We start from the raw sequence: 27,095 nt of genomic DNA, 5'->3' as shown, positions 1-27,095 counted from the left end.
CACTGCAAAAAGTTTTTTGGCTTTTTTTTCCCCTCTCAAAACTTCTTCTTTTGTGTTTCACTAAAGAAAATCATTAACATCAGGGTGGATAAATAATGACAGAATTTTTAATTTTGTGTGAGCTATACCTTTAAATGAAAGAGAAAGTCTACAATAAAACCAACCACTCATTGTTTTCTTCTGACATGTAACCATCATATATCAGGCTCTAATGCCACTCTATAAATATACCCCTCTCATTCAGAAATCATTCTAATATGCTATTTTGTTGATTAAGAAACATTTATTTTTATTATTATTATTATTATCAATGTTGAAAATAGTTTTTGCTGTGTTTAACATATTTTATATATATATATATATATATATATATATATATATATATATATATATATATATATATATATATATATATATATATACACACACAATTCACAATATAGTGTGAGAAGGTTGAAAATTGTTAGGAGAAACAGATCGATTATTTCTCACATTACAGAGTTTCTAGCAGCAGTACCTTCCAGAGGCACAGCATCAGGACAGTAGAAGTGCAGCAGTGCGCAGCCGTCTATGGTATCCTTCAGGTGATTGTCCACCAGGGGGCGATGAAGAGCAGGACGTGCTTTAGTCTTCTTTCCTGTACCGCCCCTGTGGATTACATATGCAGAATGGTTGCCATGAGAGAAAGATTGCTAAAATGCATCATAATTAGACACGAGTTAGTTAAGGGACACTCACACAAAATTACCTAATCAAATTACTTATATTATATATTACATAGTGTGAATTAATGTGAATTAACCAGATTACCTTGCAGCTATTGCAAGAAAAAAGAATGCAAGGAATTTGAAATCTCTACAGAAATCTGATATCTTCTTTTTATTTGATCTGTATAAGCAAACCTAGCATCTCTCCAACTTAGCATTTCATCTTTAGTGTATACAGTTTCGACTTTCTGATATTTGTGTTTGGCTGAATATATTTTATGTGGGTGTTTGAGTTTGCTGTGGTTTAGGTGTGGTCAGATAAAGGCGGACAAAAAAAAATGTTCTTTGGACTTTTGAATGCAGTTTTTAGGCATTTCACATGTTAACACAGAAGTGTTCCTCAACAGCTTCACTGTGACTGTATTTGCATGCCTAGTAAGAACAAACGGAAAGCAACACCCAGTCTGGCATTAACTCAAAAAGATGATTTACAGGGTAAGTACTGCTGAAATTTTCACTGATTTCTCAAGCAGTAGAATGATGTACTAATGATTTAGTAGCTATGTTATATTTTAACTACTTTCTATAAATTTTATTTAAATGTAGTTTATTTATCAGTTATTTAAATACTTGTCAAATGTAAATAAACCAGAGAAACAATGCAACAACAACAACAAAAAGCCTTCAGTAAAAGGCTTAGTACAAAGCCTGAAAAAAAAGAAAAAAAAGCGGTCACTGGGGCCTTTAGGAGTAAATGCCTATCTGTACCACCTCAGAGACCGCTTTTGTACCTTTTTTTTCTGAGAGTGTAGCCATGATATTGATACATGTAGAAATTCTAAGAAAGTGTTTGAATATACTTGATTTTCATGTAAAGATCAAATTGTTCTGTAGGACCAAAGTAAATGAGGACTCTGTAGATGTCATTTATTTTTCATGACATCATGTATTACTTAATGTCATTTGTCGAGAAATGTAGTGTTCTCTTCCAAACAATTAGATAAAGATCTAAATTATAAGAAAAGATATGTGGAAATGTTCTATTTTTCTATCTCTATTTTATTTTTCCTGTATCTTACTAAAGGGGTAAGGTCCCTTTTCAGACAATGCAATTTGCAAGATCTGTTTCCTGTTTTGCTGTCAGAGGCGAAGAACAGGAGCCAAGACTTGTCTGCTTGCCTAGCACTTACATACTAAACAAAAAGCAAGCAATCAAGGATCTTAGAGATTCTCTCGTAGCCATGACGTTTTCATAAGGTTTCTGGGGGACAAGAGCATTGTGTGTACCTCCCAAATATAAATACGTTCAGGAATGACAGAAATTACATTTCTAGAAAGATAGAAATCTGGTAACATGTACAATGTGTGTATTGCTAATGCTATTAATGCAAACAAGAAATGTGTTGACGCAGGTAAATAGAGCAATCGATGCAAGTAATGTAACAACACACGTAGAAGCAACATGTATGCTAACGCAAGTAGAAGCAACAGGTGCGTAAATGTAGAGATAGTGTGCGTCATTAGTGATTTTAAGAAGCAGAACCTTTAGAGCTCTCGGGGTGAAAGATTTTTCGGAGAGAGAGAGAGAGAGAGAGAGAGAGAGGAAGCAGCAAGCGGAAACTAGCTATAAAACCACAACATCAGAAGATCAAAAGTAGACACCTAACATTGACAACATTTTCCACCACGTTTATGTGCACTAATAATGCAATTATTTCTAATAATCAGAGTAAGGTCTTAATGGCAGTAAGATGTTTACATGACATTAAAAAAGTCTTCACTTCAGTTTACATGACATTTTCATTATTCTGATTATTCAATAAAAAAAATACTGCATCTAGAGTTCTGCATCTAAATGGTGCAGGTGTAACCGGCCTAATTCTGGCTATTGCATGATCTACATTGTGTAATAGAAGACAAGGGAGAACTGGAACTGCTGAGATTTGGAGAGTTTATTCTGGGCCCAGATGGCGCTGGATGGAATAAGAGAACAGCATGAGAAAAACGTTCTGTCTGTGATTTTTCAACTCTCCTCAGCATGCTCAACGCGGTCACATACAGAAAGCTTTGTAAATTATTTATTCATGCGTTTACACATCTATAACAGGTGTTGGATACTTTGTAGTGTGTACTGCAGTGTAAGTGCTGACTGGTGAGGGTATAGACAGCTGTCTTGTCTGACACACATGGAGTGTTTAACTCTGTGCACCTGATGTGAGCTTCAGTGGAAGGTAAAACCGGTTCAGAGTTTCACTTTATCACTAGATCCCACACACTCCACACAGAACACAAGTCTGTGCTGATGAGTGAAAGGATTTAATATAATCCACTGGAATCACCTGACTGTAAGGCATTTATAAATGTTCATCCACTTCAAAACAAATAAATTACTCTTCTTAAAAATAGTGCTTTAGCATACCTGCAAGTTTGTTCTTTTGAACACTGACTAGCTTACAACTTCATCAATAAATCATATACTGATCATCTACTACTGGTTTGTTCATCATTTATTCATGATTGACTATTGTTTATTTTGATAATGATACTAAAACAATTTTGTCATAATGATAATGATTTATAAGTGATAACTAATGTATCTAATAACTTATAAGCCATCTACTAATGATCTGATTTATTTCATGATTTAAACTTTTTTAAAGATAACTTACAACACATTTGTAAATTGTTAGCATAACCAGTGGCGTAACTTTGTTTTAAAAAGTGGGTAGGACATGTGTGTGTGTGATCACTGCGTTTCAGTTCAAGCGGCACATGAACCGATCATCTCTTCCTACTAGTAATAAACATGAATTAACATCAGTACACACCGTTTTTTACGTTCACCGACCCCTACGTCATTAAAACCTGCATTCAGTGATAAAGCTATTCTGCGTGGACTGTGCACAAGCACCAAGAGAGCACAGTCGCATGCCACTGATAACAGTGGCAACATAAACGAACGCTCAGCATGATTTAAAAAACAACACATTCCAGTGCCAGATCATCTCTTATTTAACAAACGAATGAAATGAATGCTTTGCTAATCAATTTGAGATGTTTCATGTGTATTGGTATGGCCATGCCACTATGGAAGGCCAAAAGGGCCAAAAACACGTAAATTTTAACATGTCAACAACATGTTAAATACGTGTATTTCACACATATTTAACGAGTATTTCACGTGTTAAATATGGCTGAAAAAAAATCACGCGTGAAATACGCATTAAAAATCTGTTTGAACGGTTCAGTGTCATTGGCTGCTGAAAACTTGGGTCAAATCATTTCTGTGAGCTTAAGGGGGTCTACCATTCATTTACTAGGATGCCACCATTTAACATGCTAGATCAGCTTATTCAGCCCTTTGATTTGGTCATTTTTGTATAATCTATAGAAATAATATATTTAAATTGCCGTTTTATGAAAAAATAGATTTAATTTTTCCACTTTTGCCATGTTTTTTAGAAACACCCTTACCTTTACTGACAATAAAATGCAGCATTATAAGCTCACTGAATGTGAGTATGCTCTCTCTCAGCCATATGACCTGCAAAGTTTTTTCTCTGTTGTGTGTTGGGGTGGTACACATAGGCTATAGCTGAAGTGTGTGACTAGAGATGATAGACCTGCTGCACAGTTTTGTTCAGTCACCAAACACAGTGGTGATAAGAGTCACATGATGAATCAAAGTTCATCACAAGCAGATTTTCCACAAGCTGAGGACAACACTAACATATAGAAGGTGCACACAGTGTCATTCACACACACACTAAACACCATCATGGTAACATGCATAAAATTTAAAAAATGCAATAAACATTAATTTAACAACATTAGATGTAACATAAAACCCTAATGTACATACTGATTAGAAAAAAATGAGAAAAACTAAGAAGAAACAGAGTTATTTCAACGAAAATATATCAAATGTGAAGTGTCACGCAGGGAATTGTGGGAATGTCAATTTATGGTTTTTCACTGTAAATTTTACAATGAATTATTTTTCACTTCCAAAAACTGAATTTACCCAATCCATGTCTCCCGATATATTGCGCATCTTATCTTAGTCATGCAGTTCATTTTTCACAATCAAATATTAAAAAAATGACATTATAATAGGCCTATTTAAACATAAAGAAAACGTATTTGGTTTAATTTTTTAATGGTTACCAACACGTATACAGTATAACTTTCATGTCGTGAGCAAGAGCAGATCATGAGTCGAGTCGTATCGAGCATCATTTATTCTTAGACTTATCTGTTGGCCAGTTGTGGTCTGTGCAATAATTATTAAATGTTCTAAACCACTAATTGTGTTAAATTGTTCCACTATAGTGGAGGACACGCCTTTGGAGAGAAATGCAACTCTCAAAAGAACTACATCAGGGAGTATCTGTTTTCGTTTTGAATTGGTTCTTTAAGATTAGAAATTTCAAGCTTTCAATAGGCTATATTTTTTTAAGTGTGTGGGGCAAATATACGCTTAGTTTCGGTTCATTATATGGTACACTCAAGTTCACATGGTGACAGACGTCAGAAAGCACATCCTGATTGCTTTATTTTACAAAAGTACAACATTTTGTTGTTATTGTGAGTATAGGCCTACACAAATACTAGATATTTCAGATTTTTTTATACGGTTTTATGATGTACTCTTATCTGTATGGAGTATTTTAAGTTATTTGAAGTGATCGCACCGGTGCCTCCTTAGTAAAGTAATTCTTTAACTTTCACCCTGGAGTTATCCGTGATCAGTTGACAATGTGTGAATACTCATGTTTTGTTGTTCTGCTGTTTGCGCAAGCGAGAAAAAAAAAAAAAAAGAAAAAAAGATGAGAAATGTTTGTATTGTTTGTGACTACACTTGTCAATTTTATTTTTATTTAATCCTTATTTAACATTCAAATCTTATCAGTTAACAGTTAATGGTCGGTTAATGTGTGTCGGCCATGAAAATTAACCAAAATTAGCATTCAGCCATTAAAAAATGAAACCAAATACGTGTTCTTTATGTTTAAATAGGCCTATTATTATGTAATTTTTTTAATATTTGATTGAAAAAACTGCATGACTAAGATAAGATGCGCAATAGGCCTATCGGGAGACATGGAGTGGGTGAAAAGAAAGTGAAAAGAAATAGGCTACTCTCTGATTATGTAGGCCTAATCCGAATGAAATGTACATCTCTGCTGAGATGATGAGAGAGAGTCACAAAATAGATTATACAAAAATGAACAAATAAAAGGGCTGAGGAAGCTGATCTAGCATGTTAAATGGTGGCATTATAGTAAATGAATGGTACACCTTCTTAAGCTCACAGAAATGGTTTGACCCAGGTTTTCAGCAGCCAATGACACTGACCCATTCAAACAGATTTTTAACGCGTATTTCACACGTCAAATACACGTCAAATGCATGTATTTAACGTGTAAAATATGTGTTAACTACGCGTGAAATACACTTAATATTTAACGTGTTGTTGACGTGTTAAAATTCACGTGTTTTTGGCCTTTTTGGCCTTCCATATGCTGCAAGATGTTTCAAAAAGTTGTAGGGACAACATCGCCCCTGGTGAAAAGTGGTGGGGACGTGTCCCACCCACAAATTACGCCTATGAGCATAACACTTATTATTCATTTATGAACATATATTGTCATGTTTTGTAAATGATTTGTTCATCATAATAAATTATAAATTACTTGATAAAATAATTAATAAAACATTCATAAAATGTTAGTATATCACTTATTAATAATTTATGAACATATAGTCATGTTTTGCAAATGATCGTTCATCATTAATAATTTATAAGTGACTTATAACTGAACATTATTATAAAGTGTTAACCTTCTCTCTGTTCCTTACTAAAAGTTGATTTTGGCAGCTTTGTGAATAGGTTTTAAGATAAAACTCTTAGCTAAGAACTTTTACTGTTATTTAGGAGAACTCTTAGCGGTAAGATAAAATGTTTTTGTGAATACGGCCCCTGAACCAGTCTGACTGGGTCCTGATATACTGAACGGCACAGGTAAATGTGACATTTATTATATTGGGCTTATGTGAAGATTGTTTTAAGTTCACTTAAATTAAAAGCTGTTATAGTTTTTAAAGTCTAATAATTATTAAAATTGACAGCTTTCATTTATACTGTATTTTCAATTATACTGTATATCAATTATACATTAAAACTTAATGGCTAAAATTGAGAGGAAAAAAAAATAAATTTCATAGACATTGGTATCAGTGATATATATATATATGTCCCTAAAAGTACAATTCCGGCAGCGATGCTGAATTAAAAGAAAATAAATGTTTTGGCGTCTGGATAAGAATCAGAATCAGTTTATTAAATCAGTTAAGAGTAAATCAAGAGTCCGCGACAAGCTCATTTGATTGTCTACAAGAAGGAGGACTCGCCTTGCTCTTCACGCTTGCAAAACTCAGTGAGTGACAACCGTGCCAAAACTGTAAGCGCAGCTAAAAGAAAGACGGAACAGTACTGGGTTATTCTGGGACATTTTTGTTTTACGTACACAATAAGTGATTTAGACATTTTCAACAGCTTTTTTTTATCCGTTTCGCAGTTCTTTAAACTGCTGTTTTCGCTGCCAAATCACTGTTCACAGGCTTGCAATACTTTTGGCCGTATTTCGGTGGGAAAAAAAAAAAAAACGTGCCAAAAGTGTAAGTGAGGAAAAATGGAAGTCAGAATACAGAGAATACAAAGCTGCAATACATGAATTGCACTTATAACAGCAAAATGCTGCAAATCATTTTCTCGCAATTTACACCTTTACAGATCGTCTCTTGTTCATGCGATTCTTTGGACTGAATGGATTGAAATCATCAACAAAATTTATCTTTGCAATGCAGAGGAAACACCGAAGCTGCATCTGAAGTGCCCGATGTATTTACACAGATTGTAAAATGCAGCTTAGAGCTGGAGATATTAATGCATTTAACCTTACTGTACAGATGCATAAATAATGTTTTGATGTTTAAAAACAAAAAAAGTTGAATACTGATATTTCTAAAAGTTTAAAAAATAATAATAATAAAAAATAAAAATAAAAAAAACTTTAAGGCCCAATCCCATTTTTACCCCTCCCCTTTTACCTAACGTTACCCCTTCGTTTTGCGCGTTCACGTGGAGGGCTAGAGGTGTCTCGATACTCTTTTGGCTGGAGTGGTAGGGGTAAGGCGAAGGGCCAGATAGCCCTTCAAACGAAGATTTTTCGGGACCACACTTCGAACGAAGGGGTAAGAGAAATTTCCCTGCGTACACTGACTACCGCTAGAATGCGTGTAGTGATTATGGTAGTGATATTTCCACACAGGATCGATCACTTGTCTGTTACCTGGCTGCCAGTTTATCCGTATCTTGCTAAAGGCGCTATTTGAATGATGTGAACACAAATGAGTGATACAGTTACAAGATACAAGAATACAAGATACAAAAAAAATTTGGTCATCCTTCATAGCGCAGTCGCCATTACTTCTCGTGTCGTCTGTAAACTCTTGCGTTACCAAGGCAACAACTGACTCGTTTGTATTACTTTGCAAAAAGCTCCGTTATCGCAGCACCACAGTGTAAAACGAAACGGCTCGGCACGGAATGGAACGGTTAAACAAACAGCTTGGCCCGATGGAAAAGCAGCTCCACCAGTCTTGTAGGTTCTGTATCATTATGTGTCGTCTTGGGAAACTTGAAGGCTCATACTTTTTTTACCCGAAACCGAGCGCCGTTTTCTGAAGGCCAAAATACAGCGCAAAACAACGTTGGGAGGGGAGTGATGTCTCCCAGTCTCCCTTTTGTATGCGCGGTATCACAGGAAATCACAGGAAAAGCACGAGCTTGACTCATTCGAGTTGCCAGATCTTGCTTGTAAAATCAGCTTGTAAAATTAAGTCGTGATGCAAGGATCGCCGTTACTAAGTCCAAGCCTCGACTCGTTTCACTTGAGAATGCCATATCATCTCATAATAAACATTTAACATTTTAAATTTAAAAATTTAAAATACTTACAGTCTACAAAACAGTCTTAATGCTCACAGCGTCACAGTCATTAATATTTTAACGATTTATAAAACGTTAATCACTGTCTGGCCAGCTGGAACTTTTGGTATGGAGATAAAGGTTATGATTATAATTTTTTGGAAGTATTACACCACATTGTGTGCGTATAGAGAATACGAATCTGACGTCACGCCGCATTGAGTTCTGGGTAACTTCCTTGTTTATTCGCCATCTTGACAGGATCGCGCAGCCTTTGTTTTCTGTCATGATTGTGAAAAATGTCACCATTGTATGTCATTAATGCTGCATCGATAATTGTGATAGTAACTCAGATCATCATTCTGAGAGAAAACAAGACAGTGAAAATTTTTTTTTCGCCTTTTCTACGTGTAAAAACACCAAGGGAAAGCAGGTCGAGGAGATGACGAGAAGACGCCGGATGGCAAATCTATTATTAATGGCACTGATTAAACCCACTGCTTATCACTCAATAAAAGAATGGCATTGCTAAGTGTTTTTGAACGTTTTGATTTCGTTTGGTTTAATAATTAATATTACCTTTGCAAGTCTGACTCTCACTGCGCTCGTGAATAAGCAGAACTTGACGGGGACATTCAAATGCTTAACAAGAAAAACGCTTCATGTGACAAACAAACAATTCTGTACATATGTATTAAAGCATACTGCGTGGAGATACGCAAATGAGCCCTGTGGCGAGCAGGGCGGGCGAGAGGCCTGGTCCTCTCCCGTCCTTCACTGTAGTTGCTCCTCCTTTTATGCTCCCGGAGCTCCTCCGTGAGGGACTCAAGGCCGGTGCGCCTCCCAGGTGATGCTCATTAACATTCGCGCCACCGGCCTCGCGCCGTTCCCTCACGGCTCTCGCCCGCCCTGGTCGCCACAAGCCCAAAATATGAACGCAACACGTTTATAAAAACGGTTTCCTCTCGTGTCATCTCAAGAAAAGGCTTAATGCACTTATTAGAGACCAAATTCTATTTACAGATAAAGCACATGCAGAAAAACGGATGAGACCAAAATATAAACTTTCAGTATCACTTAAAAATGCAAGCATTTCATACATTTTCTTCATAATGGTTTTATAAAGGTATGAAATTGCTTAGTGTGGTTGTCATTTGTTAAAATAAATATAAAAATACATTGTGTTCGTGTCCGTCTGTCCGCTGAATTTGACCCATAATCTCTGATTCTCCTCATCTGTGATCGTGGAAAAGGGGGATTACAATGACAACAGTTGTAGGCCTACTCAATATGCTCGTTTAAGCACCATTTAAATGTTTCCAACAAATGAATGAATCGACTTTTCTCAGTGTGTTGATCACATAGATTTATTAGGATATTCATACGATGGCTGAGGCAGTGGTGAGCGTCCAGCGTGCGACACGGTAAACAGATCAACGTTGTAAACGAAATTATACAAAACTTCAGTGAAAAAAAAAATGTAATAAAATGATCATGCGACGCAATTAAATAGCTTCTATTCCCTGCAAACGACGATACCATTAAAAATGTTAACGTTCCACTTAACGGCAGAAACAAAAACAAAAGGTAAGCAAGAATCCGTATTAATTTCAGTACGAGTAATAGAGGGCGATCCTGTCAACATGGCGGCGCCGCCCCGGCATGCAACGAGGCGTGACGTCGGTTCGTATTCTCTATATTAGCACCATTTGTTGTTTTCTTGTGGTATTTGGACCCGGAAGCGATGCAGCGTGACGTCAGACAACCGAATAAGCCCATAATAAACCAAAATAAATCCAAATGCTTTATGCTGAAAATAAGACCAATACATTGCGATTCATGTCTGCTCACTTATTAATAACTTCATAAACCAGTTCGCTTTATGAGACTTAAACAACAAGTTTCCAAACTGTCAATCATCGCATTTTCGAGAGTGAGCCATGTTCCGTACACACATGTAATGATAATTTAGGGGATTCTCCCGCATTTAAGAGTGCATGCAATACACTACATCAGGGCTATTCAATTACAAATTCAGTTGGGCCAGATTTTCAAACCAAGAAGGTTAGCATGGGCCAGTCATTTCAGCGGCGAAGCAGCTCGTAACGACAAATTTTAAAACCAACACAAATTTATTGAAAAACATAAGGTCTATTCATTATTTCTCTTTTAACTTTGATCGGTTTGCACAGCTCCGGTTGTAAGATGAAATCAGGGCTTGACATTAACTTTTTTGCTCACCAGCCACAGTGGCTCATGGTTTACCAAAGTTGCTAGCCACTCAGCATTTTCACTGGCCACAATTTTGATGTTGGTAAATTACATTTTATATGATTAAAGTTGACTTTGTTATACTTAAATTACTTTATTTTGAATCATTTTACTTGATTTAAAGATTTAAAACCCTTTCAAACTTTTAAATGCAGATTGTTCACCCAAATCAAGACTACATTGTATATCAGCTGGTATGTACAGGTGGGCAAGAGGTGGACAATATGAGCATGGGCTAATATGAGAAATTTATTGTGTTAGGCTATATAAAAGAGCAAAAAAGCAAATTACAAAAACAGTAGTAAATTCAATATAATCTCTTTTTTTTTCCCCAGATACAGTAGGTTTATTTAACATATAGCCTACATTTATTTAGCATTTTCTGTTGTTTGATTAACATTAATGACAGACAGGTATTTAATTGGGCTGCTGAATGCATGGACGTAACTGACGCATATCTAGTTATTACCCACCTGTTTATGTCCACTTAAACCATAACCGACTGTATCCATGTGAGATACTCCATACGATGGATATTTAGACATCTGTGTGCACGTGTATTTGACTATTCAGGCGCGAGGACAACTGAGGACACGCGCGCGCTGTTGTGTGTCGTTCAGCGCAATTCCGCCTATCCCTCCTTCACTGGATTTCATTGACAATTTTACGTTTCACTGTTGAGAAAGTCATATTGATAGTAGTGGTATGAATTAACTATAAATGCAGCGCACGTTTTTGGTGGGACCACAGGCTGGGCCACTTGAAGGTTGCTTCGGGGCCGCCAGTTGAATAGCCCTGCACTACATGATGTAGTCTAGTATATCGTGACTACTAGGTGACTAGTAGTCAACCTCATAAATCTTAGTTCCAACCTCATAAATCTTTCTTCATCTGAAACCTAGATTTTTGTCCCTCCATTGTAAAAGTGATCAATATGAATCAAGCCATGTCCTCTGCAGAGACGAATACGATAAACATTTAATGTATGCTTTCATTTACATATAAACAAAACATTGATTAATGTACATGCATACAGTTTAAGAATGGTAAACGTTCAAATGCTCTTGTTTCATATACTGTACACTGGTCTGTGCATTTGACTGTTGTTTACTGCGTTTTTAATTTGTTTCTTATTTGTTATAGTATGGCTACAATGAGTCAACAGATAGAACTTCCTCTTCGAGTGGAGGAGTGGACGAGAGAGCAAGTTTACTACTGGCTGACTGAAGTGATACAAGTGAATAAAATACATGCAGATAAGCTGTACGAGGAAGAAGTATCAGGGGAAGAACTAGTCTGTTACGAGCTCAAACATCTGCTGGATCTTGGTATTAAGCATGGTCCAGCTGTTAAGATTATCACCCGGTTAGAGAAGGTAAAAATGAAAGAACAAGGATCGTATTCTTCTGACCATTCCAACACACAACACACAGAAGCAAGACCAGACACTACTGTGGAAAACAAAGACAGCATTTCAACAGATGAAACACAAATATCCAAAAATGCTAAAAAATCAAAGAGAAAATTACACAAAAAAGAAAAAACTGAAGTTAGAAGGACTAATTCTATGGGAAAAGATTCAATGGATGACATCTCTCAAAGAAGCACTCCAATAGAATATTCACAACCAAGTGAACCTGTAAGGGTGTCCTCTTCAGAAAACAAAACTACTCTACTTTCAGGAACTTCAAGTTGTACATCTTCCAAAGAAACTGAACCAACAGAGTCAACTGACCCTAAAACATTATACATGAATGCTGATGAAGTAGCTGAAAAGGAAAAGCAGATGAGAAAGTCTGGATCCTTACAACACTCATGTACTCTCTATCCATTTGATCAGAACTCTGCTTCTCACAGATACATTCAAAACTACACTTTACCACCAGAGACTGGACCAGGTAATCTGATTGATCCAGTTCATGAGTACAAGTTCATGGGCAGAACTGATGATATGAATGTGATAAAGAAGAAGTTCAATAAAGAGGTGTTCAGGTTTGCTGCTGGTTGTATGAATAGCCGCACAAATGGAACCATCCACTTTGGTGTAGCAGACTCCAAAGATTCTCAATACGCTCATGCTGAGATTATTGGGGTCACTGTTGACAAGAAGGACACGATCATTGATCACTTTAATCAGGGCATTAAACCATACTTTGAAGAACACACAGATGAAGCAAAGGCATGCATCAGGCAGCCACGCTTTGTAGAAGTGCTCTGCCCAGACGGCACTCTATCTGGCAAATATGTCATAGAGGTGGATGTTGTTCCATCCCACAGCATAGTTCAGAGTAAGCTGTTTGATATCCAGACTCTGGATGAGGATAATCAATGGAAAAAGAGCAAAGGAAAATCACTCTTCATCAGAGATGGGGCTGCAACAAGAGATATCTATAAAATTGGTAACCCAAAAGACATACAAGGTGAACTGACCCGAATAAACGACCAAAAAAATGTTCTGGACGACAGGAGGAAGGAGGCAGAAAAGAAGCCTGAAAGCAAAAAAACATCAAACCAGGGGGAAAAGCTGAAGAATCTGCTGACATGTGGAGGAAGCAGACTGGATCATTATGAATACTACATTATTGTAACAAACAAAAGCCACCCTGATCAACTCCAGCATCTTCAGTTCATGACAACATTGAAACTGTTCTGTGTGTTGGATTTTGATGCAAACTCTGTAGTGCATGGGTCCTGCCACAACTACAGAGATGTTCGAATTGCAAATCTTCACAAACCAAGCCAGTTCCATGGAGATCCAGGAACAATTGTGAAAAATCTCAACTTGTACAAACAAACAAGTTGGGTATTTTGTAATGGCAGAGAAGACCTGAACACAGAACCTGACAGACCACTCAGATCAAGTGAATGGTTAAAACATAAAGCAGGAGAAGTACAGGACATGATCTCATTCCTCTGCAACCCAGACACTCTTCCAAGAGGACGATTCTTAGTCATATTCCTCCTACTCTCCACTGTTGAGGCCATGAATGATCCAATTTTTGACACATTTATGTCATTTTATAAAAACCTTGTGGGTACAGAAAACACATTAAGTGTCTGTACTTCAGATGCTTCCTTTCAAAAATGGAGGGATTTCATTCAAACCAGATGTGAACATGACATCAGTCAGAGGAGTATATATGACTTAGAGCTCAGTGAAATCAATGGGACAATACTGAAACTGGGACAGAACAAGCAAAATGCTCAGAGACTTCTTCCATCTGGTGAAGGAAGTTCAGTGATTCTCCAAAATAAAGATGAGGACCTGATGACGTCACTCGATATCCTGTGTGAAAATGAATGTGAAAATGAATATGATGAGAGCTCTGCAGAATTTGAAGAGTTCAAAAATAAAACTGAATCTGAGTTCTATAGAGGAGGCAAAGTGAAATGGTGGAACTTCTATTTCTCAGAGCAACCTGCAGCAAAGCCATTCATAAAGCGCGACAAACATTCCAAACTAGAGAACAGTATCAGATCTCAGACCAAAGATCCCAAAAGTGCTTGTGTCATGGTAAATCTTTTTCATCACCCAGGATGTGGTGGCACCACCATGGCCATGCATGTGATGTGGAATCTGCGAAAAGAATTCAGATGTGCAGTGTTGAAAGACAACATTGTTTCAAAGGAAGAAGTAGCCCAACATGTTGCTCATCTGATAAAGTGTGGAAAAAGTGAGCATTCATTAAAAACACCAGTCCTGCTATTAGTGGAAGACTCAGAGGAAACAGAAAACACACAAGTACTCAAGCACTCATTGAGGGCAATCACAGGAGAAACGGGGGCAAGTGTAGTCATCTTAAACTGCATACGAACAAAAACTCCAAAAGACAGACACAACAAAAGTGTTGATCAGAGTGAGTTCATTACAGCAGAACTATCTGACAAGGAAAAATGTGCTTTTGAAATGAAGCTTAAGGAACTCCAAGAAATAAAGTCATTCACAACTGAAAACTTCTACAGTTTTATGATCATGAAAACTAATTTCGACCCAGTGTATGTTGAAAATGTTGCAACTAACATACTGAAAGATTTCAGAGTTGACACCAAACAAGGACAGCTCTTCTGCATATTGGCTATGCTAAATTCATATGTGGCTGAACCAGCCGTCTCAAGATCTTTATGTGAAGATTTTCTGGGCATCAAAAATGCATTTTGGGGAAGAGAATCCGTGTTGGAGAAAATGGAGCCTTATTCCTGTTTGCTGATTGAATTTGGGGCAGAAGAATATGGGGGATTCAAAGCAATTCGCTTTGTTCATCAGCATCTTGCAACAGCATGTGTCAAACAACTAGAGGAGAACCATAACTGCTCTAGAGCTGACATTGTCCTTGACATGTTGCATTGCGATGCCTTTTTCAAAACCTTTGCAGTCAAAAATGTTCTTGTTCAATCAATGAAAAGCATGCTGATCACTCGTCAACGCAAGACATGTGGTGATGAGAAAGACACTCTGTTTTCACCACTGATAGAAGACATAAACTCAGGAGAAGGTGGTCTTAATAAAATACAAGAGATTTTTATTGCAGCTTCGGAAAGGTTTGATAAAGACTTCACAATTCCCCAAGCTCTAGCAAGACACTTGTACCTGAAAGAGAAGAACTTTTCTGAAGCTAAAAAGTGGGCAGATAGTGCAAAAGCCATCAAAGAAAATTCCTACACCGTAGATACAGTTGGACAAGTTGCAAAAAGTGAATTAAAACACAAACTTGAGCGTAAAAAGCAAGAAAAGAAACCATGCACAGCTGAGGACATGATGGAATATCTTGAGTTAGCAAGCACAGCAACCAAAGCTTTCAGAAGAGCTCAAAGCCTGGCAAAGACAGATGATGCCCAAGAAAATGAACAGGAACTTTACAGAAAGTTAAGCCCATATAATATATCTGGCTACATGGGTGAAATTGACACAGCCATGACTGTTTTTGACATCATCAGAAAACTGCCATTGTTTGAGAATGGTGATCCAATGAAAGATCATTACATTCAGAGCTTTCTCAGAGGAAAGGTGTCCTGCTCAAACATGCCTGTTTCTAAAAAGAAATCCAATCTTGAATTTGTTGCTGTTCTTCAGGGCTTTGAATCTTTCCTTACATCTTTAAAATCACAAGTGAAAGAGGCATTTGACTTCCTGGAAATTTACTTCACTTACTTGAAAGAAAAAGGATCTGATGGCATGAAAGAAGCAAAGATTCGCAAGAGGATCTCAGAACACTATCAACATTACATCTCATTATTTTGCAGCTCTGTAGAGGACAAACAAAAAGAGCAAAAGCAGAAACCAACACTGAGTTTGAACATGGAGATTGAAGAGTGCCGAATGTTCCTGGAGGAAAACAGGGCAGATACTTTCCCAGGCCTTCTCCAATTTTTGGAGCACAATAAGGATACAGTACAAAAGATTGCTGAAAAATACTCATTCATACATGAAAATTCTCCCATCAAAAGTACCAAGGACAAAACAAACCATCTGCTTGCACATATAATACTTAAGTTGATTTGGCCGAAATCAAAGTTATCAAAATCCAATGAGGACCTCAATGATCTTTTAAAAGACATTCTGCAAGATGTTGGTACACAGCACCCATACCCAGAGCCTTTCTATCTTGCCATATTGTTGCTATGGCCAGGCAGAAATGTCAACAGTACTGGAATTAAGATGTACATTAATAAAATCAGAAGCTCAGCAAGAAAGAATCTCTTTCATATGTACAGAACAAGGTCAACCATTGCACACTTCTTCTTGGGAAAATCTGATGGAATACAAAGGCTGGTGACAAAAGTTTCCCTTGACAGATCTGAGACCGTCAGTAGTGTGAAGAATCGCAACATTCTCTGGCAAACAGGAGAAATGTTTAAGGAAACCCCAATAAACAGCAAGCTCCTCAGAGTAAGTGGAACTATTGAGCAAGGTGAGGTCTTCACAGAGTATGGAAATCTCAAGATCCCGTTGCGTCCTGCATTTCTGGGTGGAGTGAGAAGCGGCTACAGCACTGAGAACGTCTCCTTCTACATTGGCTTTGCCATGGATGGACCACTTGCTTATGATATTCAGTATGAAGATGACAGATAGATAATGTATGACAACTGTCTGTTTCTAGTTATTTAGATCTCAATCTAAAGACTAAAACCTTCTTTTTTATTGCAAAAATTTCTAAAATTGATCACCGATTTAATCTGTTGTACTTTGCTTAACAATCTTGACCACATTATGATAAAAAAAATAAATAATAATAATGTAAATAGGATTTTTGCATACCCAATGAGAAAAATGAAAATGTCCTCAAATAAACATGTATGCTGATTTGACCTGCTGGTATTGGGTGGTGTTATATGTATGTGGCTACCCAGGTGAAAAAAAGTATATTTCTATAATGTACTTAAAGTACTCTATTTTCATGCACTAATTTTGTACTTAATATACTAAAAACTCGACTTTAGTACTTCTTAAGATAATATTAAGAACATCTAAGTGTACTCAACTGTGCTATTTTGAGACATCATGAAATATGAACTAAAATGTGCTTTTAATATATTATCTCTATTTAAAAATGTATTTAGTTAACACTTGTAGTACACTATGAGTTCAAATGTACTATAAGTTGTAACTAAATATATTTTTGAAATACAGAGATAGTATATTAAAAGCACATTTTAATTCGTATTTCATGTTGTCTCAAAATAGCACAGTTGAGTACACTTAGATGTTTTTATCTTAAGAAGTACTAAAGAACAATTTTTAGTATATTAAGTACAAAATTAGTGCGTAAAAATAGAGCACTTTAAGTACATTTTAGAAGTGTACTTTTTTTTCTCACCAAGGTAAAATTCTGGTTTAAGGTCTACAACACAAGGAGGTTCCATGATAAAAGCCTACCTGCACTAAACATGGAAAATGTATCATAATATAATGCTGTTGTACAAGGTAAAGACATTTTAGCTAATGAATTCAGCTAAAAAATAAAAAAAATGTCATTCTGAAATTCACTAAAATTCACATGCAGGCAATATGTTTACAAACTGATATGTGAACTGCAGGGATCTCACCTTGTTGATCCATGTCAGCACTCTTTCCACGTTGACCATTTCAAGTGTGTACGCCATCATTAAAGTGTCAATCATCGCCAGGTGAGAACTCTAAAATGACCAGAGGAAAAACAGAATGGACAAAACATAAGCACTTCTATAAATCCTCAACACAAATGAACACAAATGTGTCTAAAAGTTATATAGGTAAGTTAGATTGAGAAAGTATATCAATAATATAATGTAATTTTTGCATTTGTTCATCAAAATACTGCTATCTGTTTTAACATGCAATACATATCTTAGCACAGGGGTTTTCAATCAAATATGATCATCCTCGCGCAATTTTCTATCTTTTTATACACTCCAGTTTATACACTGAAAAAAAAAAAATATAAATGTACTGTATATATAATGTACTGTTAAATGTATTATGTATTTATTTGTTTTTATATTTTATTTTTTATAAAAAAAATTATTTTTATTTTAATCTAATTTATTCTATTTAATAAGATTGATAACTACGTTTTATTTTAATCACAATTTTATTCACATTTTATTGGAAATTTTAATTAATTACTTTATTTTATCTTATTTATTTTACATTTTTACAGTTTTTCACTAGACCTTTCTATGGACCCCCTGTCTTGTGCCATTTCCTCAACTACTGTTAAACCAAACATGGCCATTTCCTGTCTGCTAAGTCAGTTTCTCACCTCTAGAGGGTGCTATTGAAATTGCGTGGAAATTGTGGAGTGACTTTACCTCGGAAATGGCTTGACAAAAGCAGTTTACTTTTTGGCATTGATGTATTTCATAATTAAATTAAGTTTGTGCAGGAAATACTGAAGGGCTAATACCTTTAATTAAAAAAAAACAAAACATGGTCTTTAGTTTATGTGTCAAAGCCATGGACTATGATTTGCTATATGCTATTGCTAGTCAGAATTGGTTAAAGCATGCAGAACTACCATAAATATCACTGTTGTTATTGGTTATTGAATTTTCACACCTTAAATAAACACAATATGCATTTTTAGTATTTTTTTTAACAAATGATAATGAATTAACATTGTAATTGAGTTTTTAACATTGTTTTATTAGCTTGTTTATTGGAAAAATTTATGTTGCCTCTAAGGAGAGTAAAAGTTCGTTTAAAATTCTGTGTAAATGTTTTTCTTATTGACATAATCTTTGCATTGCATTTCTAAGTATTTTCTTCCTTTACAGTTAGATTAACAATTATTATACTTCTTTGAAGGAACCAATACCAGAATAGTTAAATTCTTCATGATTCCCTTCTATACCCATAATTACTCACAAAATCATGGATGATGTAATAAGTAGACAACAATATTGGGTCATAACACAAGGGAAAAAAGGGTCAAAAAAGTCAATGTTTTGGATGTAAATCTGTATTTATGTTAAGGTTAACATTCAAATACAAATAGACAAAGCGTATGACGAACAAACAGCGGACATGACCTGGAAAAAGATTAGACAGCGTGTGGAAATGAACAACACTCAGAACAGCTTTTATCACGTCCCGTCGCCAGGACTGACTCATACTTTGACCTGTTAAACATCTTTTTCATATGAAAAATATCAGTAATATTCAATGGCTTAAAAAATATGCTTAGTATGTAAAACTATATCTGTACAGAATCAATAAATTCAAACGATGATTTACTTCACTTAGTAAAAATAACAAATATCTTTCGACTCTTTTGCGCCAGAAGACAAAATGTGTTACCAGACAACAGCCTGCCCAAATATCCCAGCTCTTTAAAATGCACTTCATAATTAAAAATGATTTATTTAACATCATTTAGCAATAATACCATCTCTTTGAAGCTTCATTATATGATATTCAATATCTCAGTGTTTCCTCTCTATTATTTAAATGGATTTTTTTACACTACTCTGTCAGCTTAACTGATCTGTCTCTCTAAAATGTATGTTTCAAACATACATGGCACACTGGGCCGTGACACAAGTGATAGCAACATATCTAGGGATCTAAAGCTATAATGTTTAGTTTTGGTCCTTAACTTCATCAGTTAAAGGCCCCGTCATTACTTTTACATGACAGATATAGAGCAACACGAGTGTGTTCAGAAAGAGTCTTGAGTGAACTACTCTTACTGTAGCTAATTTTACACACGATCCTCTGGAGAAGCAGATGTGCAACAAGATTTACGAATCCTACCCAAAATATAAAAACACAGACATTAAATAAAGCAAGAGTTTGTTTCTCAGGTTCCAGTACATTAAATGCTTCAACTGCATGACCTTCTGAAAAATTAGTCTTCAAGTTTAGCATGTCCCTAATATTCTTTTACACCTGCATTTCCACAAACACAAAAGAAGCAGATTGTGTATCTTCATACGATGTAATGACTCAGTAACTGTGCATTAAGCATTGCATAAAAGACACGACAAAACAAGCATAAGGCCACAAAATTGAACATATTTGAAATAAAAAGGGCGTAAAAGCGCATCCTTCAGTGCTGCAAAGACTGTAGAGCAGAGGGTCTCAAACTTGCCACAAGTGACCACCTGACAAAGCCTGCGAAAGTGTTTTCATTACATTCAGGATGTGCACTGTAATGTCCGATAGGCAGAAATCTGCCAGTGAGCTGTGAACTTATTTGAGGAGTTTTTTGGGTGTGTTTTGTTTCTTGTTCTGCCAGAGGTGGCTGTAAATGGTGATGGCATCCACGCTAGCTGACATGGTTTTGGCGGGGATTTTGCTGAACTGTTTCTTATCCGAGCTGTATTTGTAAAGGTTCTCGATCATTTTGGGCGTGATGGTCTTGGGCCCGATGCCAGCTAGCTTGTTGATCTCCTCCGCCTCTGGATAATATGAGTACAGGGAGCGAAACTGGCAGCCAGTGTCTCGGAACAGAATTAGAAAGTTGTTGGCTTCGGTTTTCTCCATTTCCTGGGAAAAATAAAACAAATACTTACATATATGAAATGATTATTATTTCCATTCAGGTTTTAAATGACAATCTAGACCTCTAGAACAACTGACAAATAAATAAATAAATAAAATTAAGTTTCTTACATAGCATACTTTTTTTCACAACTTAAATTAAACTGAAATAGAATTGAGCTCCTCCTCTTTGATCTCCAGATCAAAGCTGATTTTCTACAGCATTTATTGTAACATTTTTGCCCTCACCTCCAGGATTTTGTTCTTCTGTCCCTCATTGACGCGGCCCGCGAGGCAGCAGTGAGCCAGTGCGTTCTGGATGATGTATTTATTTGATTTAGCACTGGGCTCCTTGTATAACTTTGGCCCTAGAGAGGAAGAGACATAAGAATTAGAGGAAACGATCAACATTTGTGTGCAGACTGTTGAGGGTCAAGGTTATGACATAAGGGTCAGTACTGTTATATATGTAATTCCATCCATTTTAAATGTCCAGGTTCAGTGTTTAAAGGGTTAGTTCACCCAAAAATGAAAATTCTGTCATTAAGGATTTCATCAAAAATATCGTAATTTGTGTTCCGAAGATGATCGAAGGTCTTACGGGTTTGGAACGACATGAGGGTGAGTCATTAATGACAGAATTTCATTTTTGGGTGAACTATCCATTTCATTTTTGGAGTAAATGACATATTAATGCATACAATCTGTTTGCAGCTGATAAAGTACAGTAAAAATTTTTGTTTAAATTTAATTTTTTATCCTTTTAAATTGGTACATCATTTGTTTTTGCAATTCATTAAAACAAATTAATTTTAAAAAGTACAAACACTACATATACATTACTGTTCAAAACTTTAAAGGTCAGTAATGTTTTTTTTTTCCTCAAAGAAATTAATTCTTTAATTCAGAATGGACACATTAAATTGATCAGAAGTGACAGTAAAGACATTCATTATGTTGCAAAATATTTCTATTTCAAATCAGTATTGTTCTATTGAACTTTCTATCCATCAAAGCACCCTGAAAAAAAAGTCACGATTTCCACAAAAATAATAAACAGCAAAACTGTTTTAACACCGATAATAAGAAATGTTTCTTGAGTACCAAATATTGATGCTGTAAATGTGGCTTTGCCATTACAGGAATTACATTTTAAAATGTATTAAAGGGTTAGTTCACCCAAAAATGAAAATAATGTCATTTATTACTCAGGAAGCTTTGGATCATTATGAGTCAGCATGTTGAATCAGCGGTTCAGAGCGCCAAAGTCACGTGATTCCAGCAGTTTGGCGGTTTGACACGCCATCCGAGTCATGATGCGAATCTTCCTGAAGCAGTGTTTTGAAATCGGCAATCACTAAATAAGTCGTTATTTTTTATTTTTTTTTTGTGCACCAAAAATATTATCGTTGCTTTATAATATTAATATTGAACCACTGTACTCACATGAACTAATTTAGATGTGTTTTGAGTACCTTTATGGATCTTCAGAGAGGAAATGTCATTGCTCCCTATGCAGGCGTCACGGAGCCATCGGATTTCAACAAAAATATCTTAATTTGCATTCCGAAGATTAACGAAGGTCTTACGGGTGTGGAACGGCATGAGGGTGAGTAATAAATGACAGAATTTTCATTTTTGGGTGAACTAACCCTTTAATGTTTTTTAATATTAATAATATTACACAATATTACAGTTTTTACTGTTTTTTTTAATCAAATAAATTACAAAATTACAAAATCTTACTGACTGTGAATTTTTCAACAATATTGTAGAATCTAAATGAACAAGTCATACAAACGCACGCATAATAATGAAAAAAGTTGAAATAGTTTTGGAATATAGAATGTGACACTGCAGGACTGTCATGTCATCTGCCCACCTGTGTATTCTGTGTTAGAAGCTGCAGACGATGTTGTTGACTCGAGCTCCCAGTTCTCCCCGTTTCCACTGACTGATGGACAAGGTGACAGAAAGCCCTCTGTGGACTCCGGCCTGAGAATAAACAAATATACACACTGCAAACATCTCTTTTATAAAGACTGAAGTACTAATTTAACAAGAGGGCCCTTATTGCTGCTGGAAAAGGACATTTTTATATAAAAATCAACTCATAAGTTTGCCACTGCCCAAAAAAAATAGTAGTAAGCATTAGGGATGTGTGCCATGACTAATTTCCATAATGTTTAAATGAAAATTTTGTAACCGACTAGTCAACTAGTCTAAAAAAAACTCAAGATAACAGTCAGTATAAAACAGTCTGGATAAGCGATCCATCTGAAACAGCCTACTTAATCTACGAATCAAAGAGTCAAAACCAATACGGAATGCCGCTAAAAAATAGGTAATGTATGTGCGCTTTGCATTATGATCATTCATTGTACATTACTTAACTTAAAGAGATAGTTCACCCTAAAATGAAAATTAAGTCATAATTTACTCACCCTGGTGTTGTTCTAATGCTGTATTCCCTTCTTTTTTTAAGGACCACAAAAAGAGATTTAAAAAAAAAAAAAACGTCCCTCTTGCGCTCATCCATATAATGGCAGCTTTTTAAAAAAGTATCACAGAATGATCCCATGCGACACATGATGTATATTCCAAGCATTCTAGTGGTATACGATAGGGTTTGGTGAAAAACAAACTGAAATTAATTGTATTGTTTAAAGAAAATCCTGACCTTGGCTGTTGATCTGTGCACGGCTATGAGACATGCTCATTCGTGACACTCTATAAGCACCGCTGTTGTGAGAAATCAATATTAATAAAAACGCGACATGAAATACAACCCATGTACCTTCTTTGAGGTGAATATATTTGTTGTGTTTGTCACAACAAGTAGTTATCGCGTCCTTTCACATCTGTCAACTGTCATTCTGACTGTCATCAGACAGGAGTTCTGGTCTGGTGATATTTGACTCCGTAAAGAAAGTACACAGATACTTTTTTGGGATTTCTAAGCATTGTATTTGTGCGTTTTTGTTAATCTTGATTTCTCACAACTTGTGTGCTTTTTCTGGCGAGACGGAATGAACTGCGGTGCTAACAGAGTCTCACAAATGCACTCGTCATGCAGCTGTGCAGAGAAGACCAGTGGCCAAGGTCCATAAAAGAAAGAATGATATACGGAACAACACCAAGGTTAGTAAATGATGACTTAATTTTCATTTTAGGGTGAACTATCCCTTTTAACATTCACTTAATCAACATTAGCCATAGACATAATTATTAAAAATCAACTGAATCAATAGGAAGTGCGGGACCAATAAGTACAAACTCAATATTATACACGGAATTCCTCAAATAAACGTTTAGTATGTCCAATGTCAACTAGCAGCAGCAGTATTGTTTAGTTGACTAGTCTCACACATCCCTAGTAAGCATAACACCACACACTGATGCCGAGAAGCTGAAGGCTGGAAAATCACAGAAGCGAAGCATGGATGCAGCAGACGTAGCTTTCTCATTGCACCATGTTCTAACCAGGTGCAAGCTTCCGGTGACAAGTAAAAACAAAAATGCTGCACGACTTGTCATATAAGTCATAGCCAATCAGAACATATGTGATGTTTTTATACAGTGATGTTGAGCATGCTTCTGTAGCACTGAGATGTCAACCAGGTGGATGAACAAATCCATGTTGTTTGTCATTTTTTCTGTCGTGGCCGGTTTGGACAGAAACTAACATGGAGGAGACAGAATTTACAGTCTCACTTGTTGCTTTAGCAAATTGCACCTGGTTAATACACAATACTACACTGAGGCTCTGTTTACACCTGGTATTAAGATTCATTTAAGTCGATCAGATCACAAGTGGATGGCGCTAAATACAGGTATAAACGGGGTCTAAAACATTTTAAGCTTGTCCAATTTCATCCACCTCCAGAGGTAGTTGAAAATGAAAGTGTAGACACTAGTGTGGTTAAAAGTGTTCGAACAGCCACAGAAGGCCGCCTACTGACCTAATGCGTAAATTATATGGGAAGTGCGCTAGCCAGACGGGATTTAACTTTGTTGGCTGGAGAGCCAAGATTGGTTTGAAGACGAAAAACGTACCAAGCACAATGTTCTTTCATCATTCCTGATTTCTCACATGCACTCACCGCGTTTTGCGGTCTTGTGGCTATCAGAGCAGAAACGAAAGCTTATAGTCTCCGTATATTTTTCAATTGTCTCCAGGAGCATTTATATGTAAATTGCGTGAGCTTATTTTGTTCATTACATGGAAAGATCTTAAAAGACCATACATTGTAGTTTGTCTGTCTGTGTGTATATATATATATGTTGTAAGTTTATAATAAATAAATAAAAATTAAAAAAAAGAATTCTGAGATATAAAGTCGCAATTGCGAGTTATAAAGTCAGAATTCTGAGATATAAAGTCGCAATTGCGAGTTATAAAGTCAGAATTCTGAGATATAAAGTCGCAATTGCGTGATATAAAGTCAGAATTCTGAGATATAAAGTCGGAATTGCGTGATATAAATTCAGAATTCTGAGATATAAAGTCGCAATTGAATGATATAAAGTCAGAATTCTGAGATAAAAAGTCGCAATTGCGAGTTATAAAGTCAGAATTCTGAGATATAAAGTCGCAATTGCGTGATATAAAGTCAGAATTCTGAGATATAAAGTCGCAATTGCGTGATATAAAGTCAGAATTCTGAGATATAAAGTCGCAATTGAATGATATAAAGTCAGAATTCTGAGATATAAAGTCGCAATTGAATGATATAAAGTCAGAATTCTGAGATATAAAGTCGCAATTGCGTGATATAAAGTCAGAATTCTGAGATATAAAGTCGCAATTGCGTGATAAAAAGACAGAATTGCGAGATATAAAGTTGCAATTGCGAGTTATAAAATCAGAATTCTGAGATATATAAAAAAAAAAAAAAAAAAAAGACCATACATTTATCCACCCATTGATCCTCCTCTCGAAGAAAACAGGAGAGGAGTGGTTGAAAGTGGACAAGAGACACGGATTAAAACACCAGGTGTTATCGGGTATGTGTCTCCCTCATCTACTTGCGATCTGATCGACCAAAACACATCTTAATACTGGGTGTAAACAGTACCTGAGTCTCATAAACAGTTGCTTAAAATATGAGCCATTTTCTGTTGCTGCAATGATAAAGAAGCTGACAAATAAACACCACTGCAAAGAAACATGAAAATCACAGGAAAATCAAGGAAAAACTAAAAATGTCATGTTGTGTGCTGTAGCATTGATCGTTTTATAACAAAAGTGATTCAAAGATGATAATTATGTAACAGTTTATTACGTTTCACCAATCAGCATGAACCAGTGAACTGATCTGTCCAAGCGAATGAGTTTGTTCAGCGCCTAAGCTGAAATGACAGGCGTCAGCACTGTGAGGTAATGACATGGGTGTGATGCTGTCTGCAGACTGACCTTCCCTTTCTCCCTTTAGGGGAGCTCAGAAAGAAACACAGACTGCCAGGAGACAGTCTGCTGCCTCTGAGCAACCAGCACAGAGAAAAGACAGAGATACCAAAGACAGGGGGAGGACAGAAGGTTATGAACATGACTGGTCTCACAGCAATAGAGATGTCAGTGTCAGTGTTGATTAACACAAGAGCGTGCCATTTGTAATCATGACAATTCTTTCATTGTTTTCTCTGCTTTTGAATGATCTTTTACAGGAAAGGTAGTCGTGAATTGGACATGGTCTCACCTAGATGTCCTCTTATCTGATTGGACGCTCTCATTGTCTGCCAAGTTAAGGGAGGCGAGTGATAAGCTGGACACGGAATATCCACGAGGCCGTGACCCTGAACACACAAATACACTTTTTGACATATGCATATATATAATTTGCTTACATTTTCTTTTAGAAGATAGTTTCAAAAGCTCTTTGGATCAGCAAATTAAATGTAGAATGTTTATGTTATTAAAAATATAAATATTTTATTATAAAATAAAAAATAGGTATATTATTAATGATTAATATTATAAAAAATATGAAATAATTAGAATTACATTTCTTTATATTATTAAAGATACAAACATTTTATTAAAAATATAGATATAATATTCATATTCTTAATATTATAAATATAATTAGAATATTATTATTAAAATTATTTTAAGATTATTAAAATAATATATCCCAGTTTAATAATTATTTCTTAAAAAATA

General features: G+C 35.9%; 2 protein-coding genes across 5 annotated transcripts in view; one reads left to right on the top strand and one right to left on the bottom strand.

The window, feature by feature from the left end:
* Positions 1-688: 688 nt before the first annotated feature.
* Positions 689-17,344, top strand: LOC137002873 (sterile alpha motif domain-containing protein 9-like). Of its 2 annotated transcripts, none has more exons than XM_067362800.1 (2): positions 689-1,202; positions 12,115-17,344. In XM_067362800.1, exon 2 carries the CDS (start codon positions 12,116-12,118, stop codon positions 17,039-17,041), a length of 4,926 nt encoding a protein of 1,641 aa, XP_067218901.1. In that variant the 5' UTR covers positions 689-1,202; position 12,115; the 3' UTR covers positions 17,042-17,344. The 2 variants fall into 2 exon arrangements, with proteins under 2 accessions (XP_067218901.1, XP_067218902.1); XM_067362801.1 differs by lacking the exon at positions 689-1,202 and adding an exon at positions 7,814-7,964.
* Positions 17,345-19,460: 2,116 nt separating this feature from the next.
* The window catches only part of camsap2b (calmodulin regulated spectrin-associated protein family, member 2b), an 84,283-nt gene continuing 76,648 nt past the window's right edge, over positions 19,461-27,095 (bottom strand). For all 3 annotated transcript variants that reach the window (XM_067364147.1, XM_067364148.1, XM_067364149.1), the window contains exons 15-18: positions 26,632-26,728; positions 22,815-22,927; positions 21,182-21,300; positions 19,461-20,938 (exon numbers count right to left, since the gene is read on the bottom strand). In XM_067364147.1, coding sequence (XP_067220248.1) covers positions 20,642-20,938; positions 21,182-21,300; positions 22,815-22,927; positions 26,632-26,728 — 626 coding nt within the window. In that variant the 3' untranslated portion in view covers positions 19,461-20,641. The remainder of the gene's footprint in view (positions 20,939-21,181; positions 21,301-22,814; positions 22,928-26,631; positions 26,729-27,095) is intronic.

Source organism: Chanodichthys erythropterus, chromosome 16 (assembly GCF_024489055.1).
Source record: "Chanodichthys erythropterus isolate Z2021 chromosome 16, ASM2448905v1, whole genome shotgun sequence".
Classification (NCBI taxonomy): Eukaryota; Metazoa; Chordata; class Actinopteri; order Cypriniformes; family Xenocyprididae; genus Chanodichthys; species Chanodichthys erythropterus.
This window is presented reverse-complemented; position numbering and strand designations above follow the sequence as displayed.